Genomic DNA, 12,168 nt, shown 5'->3' on the forward strand with positions numbered 1-12,168 from the left:
AGCTTCATTAATATGGTAGTAAAAATTGGATAAATACTGTTGGTTCCAGGAAAGAGCTCATTCCCCATTGCACCACTGGTTCACTGACATGAATGGTTCCTAGCATCTCACTACAGGTTTATGAGAGGAAACGGCCAGGCCAATCTACCCTACAAGGCCCAGAATACAGCCAAGAGAGCAGGACTGGAGAGGCAAAGAGAGTCAGAACAAACCACAAAGTCCTATCCTCTTCCTCCCCTGTCCTCACTAACTAGGTTTATCCCATAAGCAGTGAAAGATTATTTGTATTATTGTTTTACTTAGGTGTCTCAGTTTTTAAGATTCTTTAGTAGTGAGGAAGAAATAAATATGGAAGCGCCAAGAAGTTCTTTTCAGGAAGTCTTTTATCTTATTTCTGCATGAAGTGAACCTTCAGTATAGTTATTTGATTACACAGGGAAAAAAAACACTTGAAAGGAACGTTATTGAGGTTGTAAAGTCAAGCACTCAGAAGTTAGGAAATGCTAGAATTAAGATTCCCTATGCAACTGCACAGACATCTGAGTTAATGGAGTAACTGAGAGCAGCAGTAGCTTGTCATCTTGCATGTGGACAGGCACCAGGATCAGTGAGGCCAATAATTCCCAGGAATGTTGTGCTGGTCCCTCTGATGCTGCAGCCCCAGGTTAGCTCTCAGTGATCAGCCCTGTGTGTTCCTTGTGCTTATGAGAAAGGAAGAACCTGAAACGGAAGCTAAGATGTCACTCATTAGCCAGTGGGAAATTCAGCCTCTCCAGCTGTGTTAGCTGAGCTGTGGGGCCTGCTTAGCGCACTCCAAAGGCAGAAAGCAGACCCATCCCCCCTGCTGTTGTGCTGGGAGCCTTTATTCCTTCCCTAGCACGACAACAGTGTATTTACGCTGCACGGCCGGGGCTGGCAGTGCCAAGGGGAGATTGCTGCGCTCTTAGAGTTAGTGATGATGCTACAACAACACACACAGTGGTTCAGGCAGAGTCGTCTGAGCAGGATCCTGTTGTGAAAGGGTTGGGATCCTTTCTGTAAAATGGGCCCCAAGTCAGACAGGCAGGTGTCACTCAGAGAGGCACTGATGGCCCCTGGTCAGACCAGAGTGTGCCAGGCAGAGAGCAGCAGAGCAGACAGAGTTAAACTGATTGCCAAGAAAAAAAAGTGGTAACTGTTTAATTTAGCATGTGAGAAGTAAAAGGGGGGATTGGGGCAGCCCTAACCCACCCTCCCCAGGGAATATTGCTGTCAGCCCCACCTTGCCCTGGGGTGGGAGATCCACAACGTCCCCGTGCTGCCAGTGACTCTGATGTTGACGGTGAAGACACTGAATTAAAACTGACTCTTTATAGTTTTGTTTTGCTCCAGGGCGGCCCTTTGACCCCACCCTCTTCCTCACCCACGCCGTCTCCAACATCATCTGCGCCATCATCTTTGGGGACCGGTTTGACTATGAAGATAAGAAGTTTGTGACTTTAGTTAATCTCATAGAGGAGAATGGCAAGCTCCAGCGCTCCCCCTGGACAGCGGTGTGTTCAGGGGTTTATTCTATTCTTCTCCTTTGTACTGGGGGAGGGGACAGAGATTTCTTTCTTTAACTATTAATTTTCCCTAAACAAGTGTTATTTTGGATTCCCATAATGGTCTCATTCTCCTCGTTAAGCTGCTGCTGCTACCAAACCCAGCCTCAAACTTGTTTCTATGTATTTTTTATATTCCCGCACAAAACACGTCATTAGCTCAGTATTAAGTTTGCTTGAGGACATTCTCTTTAAACACAATTGGTAAAAATCAAGGAAATCACCAATAAAAACACTGATATCCACAGCAACATCAAAACATGCCCTAGCAGTTTTGCAATGTGATAGGTGAATGTGATCACATTCCTCACCTCCAAAGCAAACTTCCTTTCACTTCCAGTTCACAGCCAGCCACCACACATGCACCCCATTCCTGGAAATCTCACAAAATGCACAATGAAGGGCCAAACTCTCTGCTGGCATAGTTCAGTCAAAATAAATGTAGTTACACCAGCAGATAATTTGACCCTTTAACTGCCACCTCAGGAAGTCTAAGGTGTATTTTCCTTTTAAAATCTATAATGGTTTATAGCTGCCTAAGAAAATCTGTGGTTAGAGCTAAGGTTGGGGACTTGAGTGTTGTTTTTCAAGAAAAGGATGTGTGTTATGTTGGAAAAAATGGCATGTATCTTAGCTGATATAACTGAACGTCAGTGCGGTTTTTGTGAGGAATTTGTGTATGTTCGGTAGTCTGACTTAATGGAGTTTGTAACATTCTGTTGAATCCATTTTGATAAGAAAGTGCCACAGAAATTTTGTATTGTACTGCTGTAGTTGAGTCATTTGAGTGAACACTATGATTATCTGTTGTGTCCAGATAAATCAACCTGTGTTTTTCTTTCAATCTTTATAGCTGTGCAATTTTTTCCCAACTCTCATGGATTACATGCCTGGGCCTCCCTGGGGGATATTTAAAAATGTTGAGGAGTTCAGAAGATTTGTTCTGGAGAGAGTGAAGATGCACAAAGAGTCTTTGGATCCCAACTACCCTTGAGACTTCATCGATGCTTTCCTCATCATAATGGGAGAGGTATGTGAGGGCAGCAGCCCTTCCCCATTACTGTGGTGGAGGCAAAACAGAGTACATAGCTTTGGAGAAGGCCTGAAGGAGAGACATGGTCTGTGCCCAAGGAATGTAAATTATAATGGTCAAGCTCTGTTCTTCTACTTCGTGTAAAGTAAAAATCATTGTATTGCACAGAAAAGACCCAAGGCACTGCAGTAATGCTGCTGTAATCTCAGATGCTATGGGCCATTTGTGTCAGATTTTTATAATGATGACAGGTGGGTCACCTATTGGATAGAAGATGACACTTTTTTGGCTTATAAGAATATATCCTACAGCTTAACAGTGAAAACTGAAAGATCTTCACCAAATCTTTTTTCAGGAGCACAAGAATGTCCAGTCAGAATTTAATGTGGAATGTTTGGTACAAAGCACGGTAGACTTATTTGTCGCTGGAACAGGGACAGCCAGCACCACCGTAAAATTTGGACTCCTGATTCTTCTGAAATACCCATGTAACTTTAGCGCCCTAGTGGCCAAGATGGAGTCTGCTCTGCAGGCAGCTCTGCCCAAGAGATGGCGCGCACAGGAATGCAGCAGGAGAAATTCCTTCCACCCCAGGGGCACCTGTTCCACACCCCCCAGAGTGAACACACCCACCCACAGGAAAAGTATAATGGATATAAGAGAGGGAAATATTTATTTACAGAGGGATGAGAGGAGAAATACAACAAGGGGAAATATAGGGGGAGCAGTAAAACAGGGTTGCATCCAAACCAAGGCCCCACGGGCCCAGTGGTAGCACAGTCTGGAAGGGCAGACACCGAGCAATGTGTCTGCAAACAGAGTTCAGAAGTCCTGAGCAAAGTTCCAGTCCAGTGGTGAGTCTTGGGTGCTCCTGGTCGTCTTCGGCGCCAGTGAACTTTCCCCCAACAAACCCCTCTGGTGCCCTCTTCTGCCGCTCTCTGCAAAGCCACACAGAGCGACCACCTCCGCACTTAACTATCTAGCAACCTCCCTCCTTGTTCCCAATGCAGAGTCACAGCCCCATGCAGCTCTGGGCAGCTATGATACTGGGTCCAGATCCGGCCTGTCCTTCTCAGGCGATTCCTCCCTGGCACAGTGCTCCTCCTGGCTTCTGTCCTGGGGTGTCCCCAATCGGCCGCCCTGTCCTTCCCAGGCTTTAGGCAGGTTCTCTCTGCTTCCTTTGCGAGGGCCTGCGGGCTGCTGCCTCTCCCTCCCTCCCAGCTCCAGAGCCACCGCCTGAAGTTTCCCTTCTTTTTTCTCACTCTCCCTCTGCCCCCTAGGAAAAAGATTTAAAGGGGCCATGCTCTCTAAACCCCAAGGGGGTTACACCCAGAAATAGAAGGTAACAGTCTCTCACACAAACATACACACACACTCACAAAATGTTAGGTCCTGGGGACGGGGCGCCATTTCAGATATGTACAGGGGGCAACTTTAACTGTGATTCTAAGAGCTATTTAGACACATGAAAACTCTTAGGGTTTTTGGCAGATAATAACTTAGAAATTAGATGAGAGGAGCACTATATCTAATTCCTATATAAAGAAAAATATATACATGCACACACAAACACCATTTGAAGCCATATTTTAATTTTATATGTAAATTTAGAAGAATCAGGAGATAATACAGCAAGATATTCCCACTCCCAAGACTTGAGGGATCATAAGAACATAAGAACGGCCATCCTGGGTTAGACCAATGGTCCATCTAGCTCAGTATCCTGTCTTCTGACAGTAGGCAATACCAGGTGCTTCAGAGAGAATGAACAGAGCAGGTGATCTTCGAGTGATCCATCCCCTGTTGTCCACTCCCAGCTTCTGGCAAACAGAGGCTAGGAACATTGTCACACTCAGAGCATGGGATTGCATCCCTGCCCATCCTGACTAATAGCCATGGATGGACCTATCCTCCATTAACATATCTAGTTCTTTTTTAACCCTATTATAGTTTGGGCCTGTACACCATCCCCTGGCAATGAGTTCCACAGGTTTACTGTGCGTTATGTGAAGTACTTCCTTTTGTTTGTTTTAAACCTGCTGCCTATTAATTTCATTGGGTGTCCCTAGTTCTTGTGTTGTTTAAAGGAGTAAATAACACTTCCTTATTCACTTTCTCCACACCAATCAACATTTTATTAGACCTCTATCATATCCACCCTTAGTTGTCTCTTTTCCAAGATGTACAGTCCCAGTCTTTTTAATCTCTCCTCGTACAGAATCTGTTCCAACCCCCTAATCATTTTTGTTGCCCTTCTCTGTACCTTCTCCGGTTCCAATAATCTTTTTTGAGATGAGGTGACCAGATCCGCACACAGTATTCAAGATGTGGGGATACCATAGATTTATAGAGAGGCATTATGATATTTTCTGTCTTGTTATCTGTCCCTTTCCTAATGGTTCCTAACATTCTATTCACATTTTTGACTGCCGCTGCACATTGAGCAGATGTTTTCAGAGACCTATTCACAATGACTCAAGATCTCTCTCTTGAGGTGTTAGAGTAGCAGCCGTGTTAGTCTGTATCTGCAAAAAGAACAGGAGTACTTGTGGCATCCAAGACTTCCTGATCAGTCCATGCTGGGGCCCTCTTTCTAGTCTGCGATTGCACGGCCATCTCTGCTGGAGAGCTCTGCATCGTTGCCAGTGCTGCTGAGCTCGCCACGATGTCCAAACAGGAAATGAGATTCAAACTGCCCAGACAAGAAAGGGAATTCAAATTTTCCCGGGGCTTTTCCTGTGTGGCTGGTCAGAGCATCCGAGCTTGGACTGCTGTCCAGAGCGTCAACAGAGTGGTGCACTGTGGGATAGCTCCCGGAGCTATTAGCGTCGATTTCCATCCACACCTAGCCTAATTCGACATGGCCATGTCAAATTTAGCGCTACTCCCCTCGTTGGGGAGGAGTACAGAAATCGAATTTAAGAGACCTCTATGTCGAACTAAATAGCTTCGTGGTGTGGACGGGTGCAGAGTTAATTCGATGTAACGGCGCTAAATTCGACATAAACTCCTAGTGTAGACCAGGCCTTAATGTTTCAGTTTGAAACCAAGAGTTGTACAGGTTCAATATAAGGGGGAGGGGAGGGTCACAACATTTTTTAAAGTTTAACAAGACTTTGTGAAATCTCCAAAAAGGTTCAGGATTCAGTTTAAATATTTATCAAACATTCAGCTTGGTGTTTTTCTTAAGTGTCTGCTGCTCACCGATCCATATGCTAAATCCTGGATAGCAACATGAAAAGGAAATATTATATGTGTAAAATGATCTAGCCAGCACCAAGTCTATGAGAAACATTTAACAATATGAGTGCAGAGAGAGGATGATTTCATGATAGTTTGGGCAGTTTTACAGAGATTCAGTTAAGGATTAATTGTCATGCTCTGTCAGTGAGTACACAATGGCAAATGGAGATGAGATATTAATAAAGGTTCAAAGGAGTTCATTCCTAGTTTGACAACTCCAATCACCTTTGTTAGTCCAGAGCTTATCTCATTAACTCAGGGGAACTCAGAGCTCCTATTGGCTAATTGCTTGCACCCGCTTTTGCTGTGTACAGTACAAAAAGTGAAGAGTCTGAAGTACAAAGTAAACCCCTATTGGAACTCAGAATAATTGCTGCACTCTGCAATGGAACCTCTGGGAGCAACAACTGTTTTCCTGGTGATTTGTGTCTCTTGCCTTCTTTTCCTTTCGGCATGGAGAAAGATGTCTGGAAGTGGGAAGCTGCCTCCTGGCCCTGTTGCTTTTCCCATCATAGGGAACATGCTGCAGCTGAAAACAAAGAACTTGCCCCAACGTGTAGAGGAGGTAAGGGTGTTTTCACGGTATCAGTTGCTGGGTTGTAGGCAGGCATTAAGCAGAGCCTGGCAGCAATTCCATATCACTCATCTCAAATTTCTGACTTCTTATTTCACTAAACAATCAAGCTTGGAGGCTAGATGTAAACTGTTCAGGATAATGTACTGCTCATATTAGAGGGGATCTTATTCACAGTTAATCCAGAATGCCCCCCGCAGCTGCACTGCAATGGGTACAAGTGATCACAGTGTGGGGACAGTGCTCTAGTGGGTTATGTAAGGAAATGGCAGTGGTGAGCCTTGGGGGTCTGTACCTACCTCTGCTACAGACTCCAGGTGTGCTCTTGGCCATGTCACTTAACCGCTTTGTTCCTTAATTTTTCCATCTGTAAAATTGCTCTAATGATATTTGCCTGCATCACAAAATGATGGTAAGGCAGAAATTGCAGCTCAGCTTTGAAGAAATGACGTTGTAGTGCTGCATGTTCTGGCATTTTAGCGAGCTCTGCAAACACAACCTGGGATTGGAGAGACAGGTTTGATACTTTCCTTCTGGCAAATCATCACAAATAATGAGGATTGTACAGGACAAATTCTACCCCCAGTTACAGCTGTTCACCTTCATTCTCTTCTCATCATGCCCTGAGATACAGATGTGTTTGTCTGTTGATTTGCACAGGTGTAATCAATTGGAATATGGACAGTAATTCCTCTGGTGATGTAAAAGGGGAAACAGAATCTCGCTTTTCTCTGTCTTTGGCTCTGCAGACCAACAGGAGTAAAATGAAGGGAAAAATCTCTCTTGTCATTATAAAATCAACTGACATGTTCCAAACCTATTGCTTATGTCTCTGTGTGCTTAATAGCTCATAAATCGGAGATTTAGATGAGAGCATGCTTATATCAATCATTTATCCGATTTATCTCATTGATTCATTCTTGATGCTGCCTGGAGTGAAACAGTTAAGTTACCACATTTTTGGGTTCTGAAAACCCTGGGTAACACCACTGGTTCACTGACATGAATGGTTCCATGGGGCGGCTCCAGGCACCAGTGCAGCAAGCGCGTGCCTGGGGCGGCAAGCTGCGAGGGGCGGCCTGCCAGTTGCTGTGAAGGCGGCAGTCAGGCGGCCTTTGGCGGCGTGCCTGCGGGAGGTCCGCTGGTTCAAACCCCCCTGATGAGTGGTATAGACTGCAGTCCGCCCCAGTGAGCAGGGGCTAGATGGTGACTGGCACTGAGGCAAGGTGGGGATAGAGGGTGGGAATTCCCCTGGGAGGGGAGCCCAGAGAGTGGGGGTACTGCCAGGAGGCAGCACCCAAGCTAAAGGGGCACCAGGGTCCGGGAGGGACATGGGGGCCAGAGACAAGCGGGACATTGGCCTGCAGAGGGCGCTCCAAAGGCTGGACAAGTTAATTCCCTGGAGGCGCCGCAGTGGTGAGTTTTGCTTCGCTACAGCTTGTAACTTGGGCACATTGTGGGAAACCACTGAAAATGAAGTGGCCTATAATGGTCAATTAACACCTCTGCAGGAGTGGGTAAGTAGTCACCAGTCTGTCTTACAAATATTGTAATGGGCCATAAAAACAGTGTCTCTTTAAGTGTGAAACTCTTTTGCAGTCTGTCCCACCTTGTTTTTAGCTTGGACGCGCTAATTAACTGCTGCAGACCTGAGGAAGAGCTCGGTGAAGCTCAAAAGCTTGTCCCTTCCACCAACATAAGTTGATCCAATAAAAGATATTACCTCACCTACCTTGTCTCTGCCATATCCAGAGTCCAACATGGCGACAGCAATGCTGCGAACAGTAATTGCAATGTAGTGGTATTATCATCTCCCTAGTAGAAAACAGGCACAATATCAGTGATGTTGAAGCTGAACCTTTGACTCACCAATATTTGGGTATTTGTCAAATAGGCAAACTGAGTCTGGATCTCCCTCCTTTCATTCCTGTTCTCGTCCTGTTTTCAGGTATTGTTTTCAGCAACGGGGAGCGGTGGAAGCAGCTCCGCCGATTTGCCCTCACTAATCTGAGAAATTTTGGGATGGGGAAGAAAAGCATTGAGGAGCGTATCCAGGAGGAAACCCGTTTTCTGGTGGAAAGACTCAGAAACACACATGGTAGGGATTGTTTCATGTCCGTTGGAAACTGAGGAGTCAAAGACTCTTGTCTTTCTGTTTTTCATTATATTAATTGTTTGGTTCAAACGTCTTATTACTTAAGCCATTAACAGCACATATAACAACCTGTGTTAATATAATGGGAAAAGATGTGTGAAAAGTTCCAGAGATGACCATTTCTGTCTTTCTTTCTCACATTTTCTCCCCTCTGATCTGTGATCAATGAGCAGATGGAAAATGTTTGTCTAGAATGTGTAGATGCAAACACTGAGCCATATTAGAGTGGGTTAGTTCCAGTGTGCTGGGTTAAAAAGACACCTATGTCTACAGTTTGCTGCTTCTCATTTTTTTCCCCTCTGCTAGATGTCTGATACATGTTTGGCACCTACATTCTATAGTGATGGGCTCCATAGGAATGTTTGAAATCACGGTGTAAATGTACAGTGCTTCATAAATGATACTCTTTCTTTCTTATCTTATTCCTCTTCATTCCTTGTGGAACATAGGGCCTTCCATCTTTGCCAGTCTCCTACTGCAGCCTTAGTTACTTCCAATGTCAATTTGATAACTAACAATTCTGCTTCTATTGTGCATTTTCATGTTACTCATGGTCTACCTTATTGCCTCTTGCCATGGGGGTTCCAGTCCAACGCCGGTCTTATTATATTATTCAAGTCTTTTGTCCATGTATGTTCTAGCCATCTGCATTTTCGTTCTAGAATTTCCTGTCCCATCAGTTTTTGTTTAATCTTCCTCCAGAGTTCTTCCCTTTTTTTTCTTTTCTTTTCTATCTGTCTGATACTGAGGATTTGTCTAAGGGTACGTCTACACTACGGGATTAATCCGAATTTAGATAATTCGAATTTGGGAAACAGATTGTATAAATTCGATTGTATGCGGCCACACTAAGCACATTAATTCGGTTTTTACCCACATTAATTCGGCGGTGTGCGTCCATGTACCGGGGCTAGCGTCGATTTCTGGAGCGTTGCACTGTGGGTAGCTATCCCATAGCTATCCCATAGTTCCCGCAGTCTCCCCTGCCCATTGGAATTCTGGGTTGAGATCCCAGTGCCTGATGGGACCAAAACATTGTCGCAGGTGGTTCTGGGTACAGCCTCACCCCTCCCTCCCTGCATGAAAGCAACGAACGGCAGACAACCATTTCGCGCCTTTTTTCCTGGGTGAACACTGCAGACTCCATACCACGGCAAGCATGGAGCCCGCTCAGCTCCAGACAGCAGTCATGAACATTGTAAACACCTCGTGCGTTCTCGTGGAGTTTATGCTGAGCCAGGACCAGAAAAACGAGGCGAGGAGGCGGCGGCGGCGGGAGCGCAGCGACCAGCGTGATGAGGACATGGACACGGACACGGACACAGAATTCTCTCAAACCACGGGCCCTGGTGCTTTGGAGATCATGTTGTTAATGGGGCAGATTCTATCCATGGAACGCCGATTCTGGGCAAGGGAAACAAGCACAGACTGGTGGGACCACATAGTGTTGCAGGTGTGGGATGATTCCCAGTGGCTGCGGAACTTTCGCATGCGTAAGGGCACTTTCATGGAACTTTGTGACTTGCTGTCCCCTGCCCTGAAACGCCAGAATACCAAGATGAGAGCAGCCCTCACAGTTGAGAAGCGAGTGGCGATAGCCCTGTGGAAGCTTGCAACGCCAGACAGCTACCGGTCAGTCGGGAATCAATTTGGAGTGGGCAAATCTACTGTGGGGGCTGCTGTGATGCAAGTAGCCAAAGCAATCATTGAGGTGCTGCTACGAAAGGTAGTGACTCTGGGAAATGTGCAGGTCATAGTGGATGGCTTTGCTGCAATGGGATTCCCTAACTGTGGTGGGGCGATAGATGGAACCCATATCCCTATCTTGGCACCGGAGCACCAGGGCAGCCAGTACGTAAACCGCAAGGGGTACTTTTCAATGGTGCTGCAAGCACTGGTGGATCACAAGGGACGTTTCACCAACATCAACGCGGGCTGGCCGGGAAGGGTTCATGATGCTCGCGTCTTCAGGAACACTATTCTGTTTAAAGGGCTGCAGCAAGGGACTTACTTCCCGGACCAGAAAATAACCGTTGGGGATGTTGAAATGCCAATAGTTATTCTTGGGGACCCAGCCTACCCCTTAATGCCATGACTCATGAAGCCATACACAGGCAGCCTGGACAGGAGTCAGGAGCTGTTTAACTACAGGCTGAGCAAGTGCAGAATGGTGGTAGAATGTGCATTTGGCCGTTTAAAAGGTCGCTGGCGATCGCTACTGACTCGCTCTGACCTCAGCCAAAGAAATCTCCCCATTGTTATTTCTGCTTGCTGTGTGCTCCACAATCTCTGTGAAAGTAAGGGGGAGACCTTTATGGCAGAGTGGGAGGCTGATCCAAATCGCCTGGCTGCTGATTACGCGCAGCCAGACACCAGGGCGATTAGAAGAGCACACCAGGAAGCAGTGTGCATCAGAGAAGCTTTGAAAACCAGTTTCATGACTGGCCAAGCTACAGTGTGAAATTTCTGTTTGTTTCTCCTTCATGAAAACCAGCCCCCTTTATTGACTCATTCTCTGTAAGTAACCCACCCTCCCCCTTCTCCCAGCTTGCTTTCAAACCAAATAAAGTCACTATCGTTTAAAAATAATTTATTCTTTATTCATAGATTATAAAAAGAGGGAGGGATCCCGGGTGGGGTTTGGGAGGAGGGAAGGAAAAGGCCATTAAGAAATGGTTAAAAAAATGACAGCCTTTTGCTTGGGCTGTCCACTGGGGTGGAATGGGAAGGTGTACGGAGCCTCCCCCCCCCGCGTTCTTACACGTCTGGGTGAGGAGGATATGGAACATGGTGAGGGGGGAGGGGAGTTATACAGGGGCTGTAGCGGCACCCTGTAATCCTGCTGCCATTCCTGAAGCTCCACCAGACGCCGGAGCATGTCTGTTTGCTCTCGCAGTAGCCCCAGCGTTGCTTTCCGACTCCTCTGATCTTCCTGCCGCCACCTCTCATCTCGAGCGTCCCTCCTGTCCTCACGTTGGTCCCTCCTGTCCTCACGTTGGTCCCTCATGTCCTCACGTTGGTCCCTCCTGTCCTCACGTTCACTGGCTTCTTTCCTATACTTTGAAACCGTGTCCTTCCACTCATTCAGATTAGCTCTGTCACTGCGGGTGGATTGCATGATTTCTGCAAACATCTCGTCTCGCGTCTTCTTCTTCCGATGCCTTATCTGTGCTAGCCTTCGGGATGGAGGAGGGAGGCTTGAAGAATTTGCAGCTGCAGGAGGGAGGGAAAAAATGAGAGAATTTTTTAAAAAGATACATTTTGCAGAACAATGCTTATACTCTTTCACGGTGACCAACACTATTCACATTACATAGCACATGTAATTTTGACTCTTAATATTGAGTGCCTGTGGCTTTGCTGCTAGAGATCACAGACACAGGTCCGGGCAACAGAATTCGGCTTGCATGCAGCCATGGTAAGCCATTGTCTTTCAGCTTCTGCGCCCTCCTTTCCCACATACCAAGCAAAGCCCGTTGAGTGCTGCGGTTTTCCTGTTAACTTTCAGCAGCAGAAAACAAACTAACCCCCCCGTCAAGGCTGTATCCCCACTTTGAACTTTAGGGTACAAGAGTGGGGG

The 12,168-nt window shown here is 46.3% G+C and overlaps 1 protein-coding gene across 1 annotated transcript in view; it reads left to right on the forward strand.

Annotated features, from left to right (window-relative positions):
• The first annotated feature begins 6,227 nt into the window (after window positions 1–6,227).
• The window catches only part of LOC112118856 (cytochrome P450 2H2-like), a 17,665-nt gene continuing 11,724 nt past the window's right edge, over window positions 6,228–12,168 (forward strand). Inside the window, exons 1-2 of the mRNA XM_029912972.1 lie at window positions 6,228–6,429; window positions 8,377–8,531. Coding sequence (XP_029768832.1) covers window positions 6,245–6,429; window positions 8,377–8,531 — 340 coding nt within the window. The 5' untranslated portion in view covers window positions 6,228–6,244. The remainder of the gene's footprint in view (window positions 6,430–8,376; window positions 8,532–12,168) is intronic.

The sequence above is a fragment of the Terrapene carolina genome, unplaced genomic scaffold, assembly GCF_002925995.2.
Source record: "Terrapene carolina triunguis isolate 2854851 unplaced genomic scaffold, T_m_triunguis-2.0 Scaffold402, whole genome shotgun sequence".
NCBI lineage: Eukaryota > Metazoa > Chordata > Testudines > Emydidae > Terrapene > Terrapene triunguis.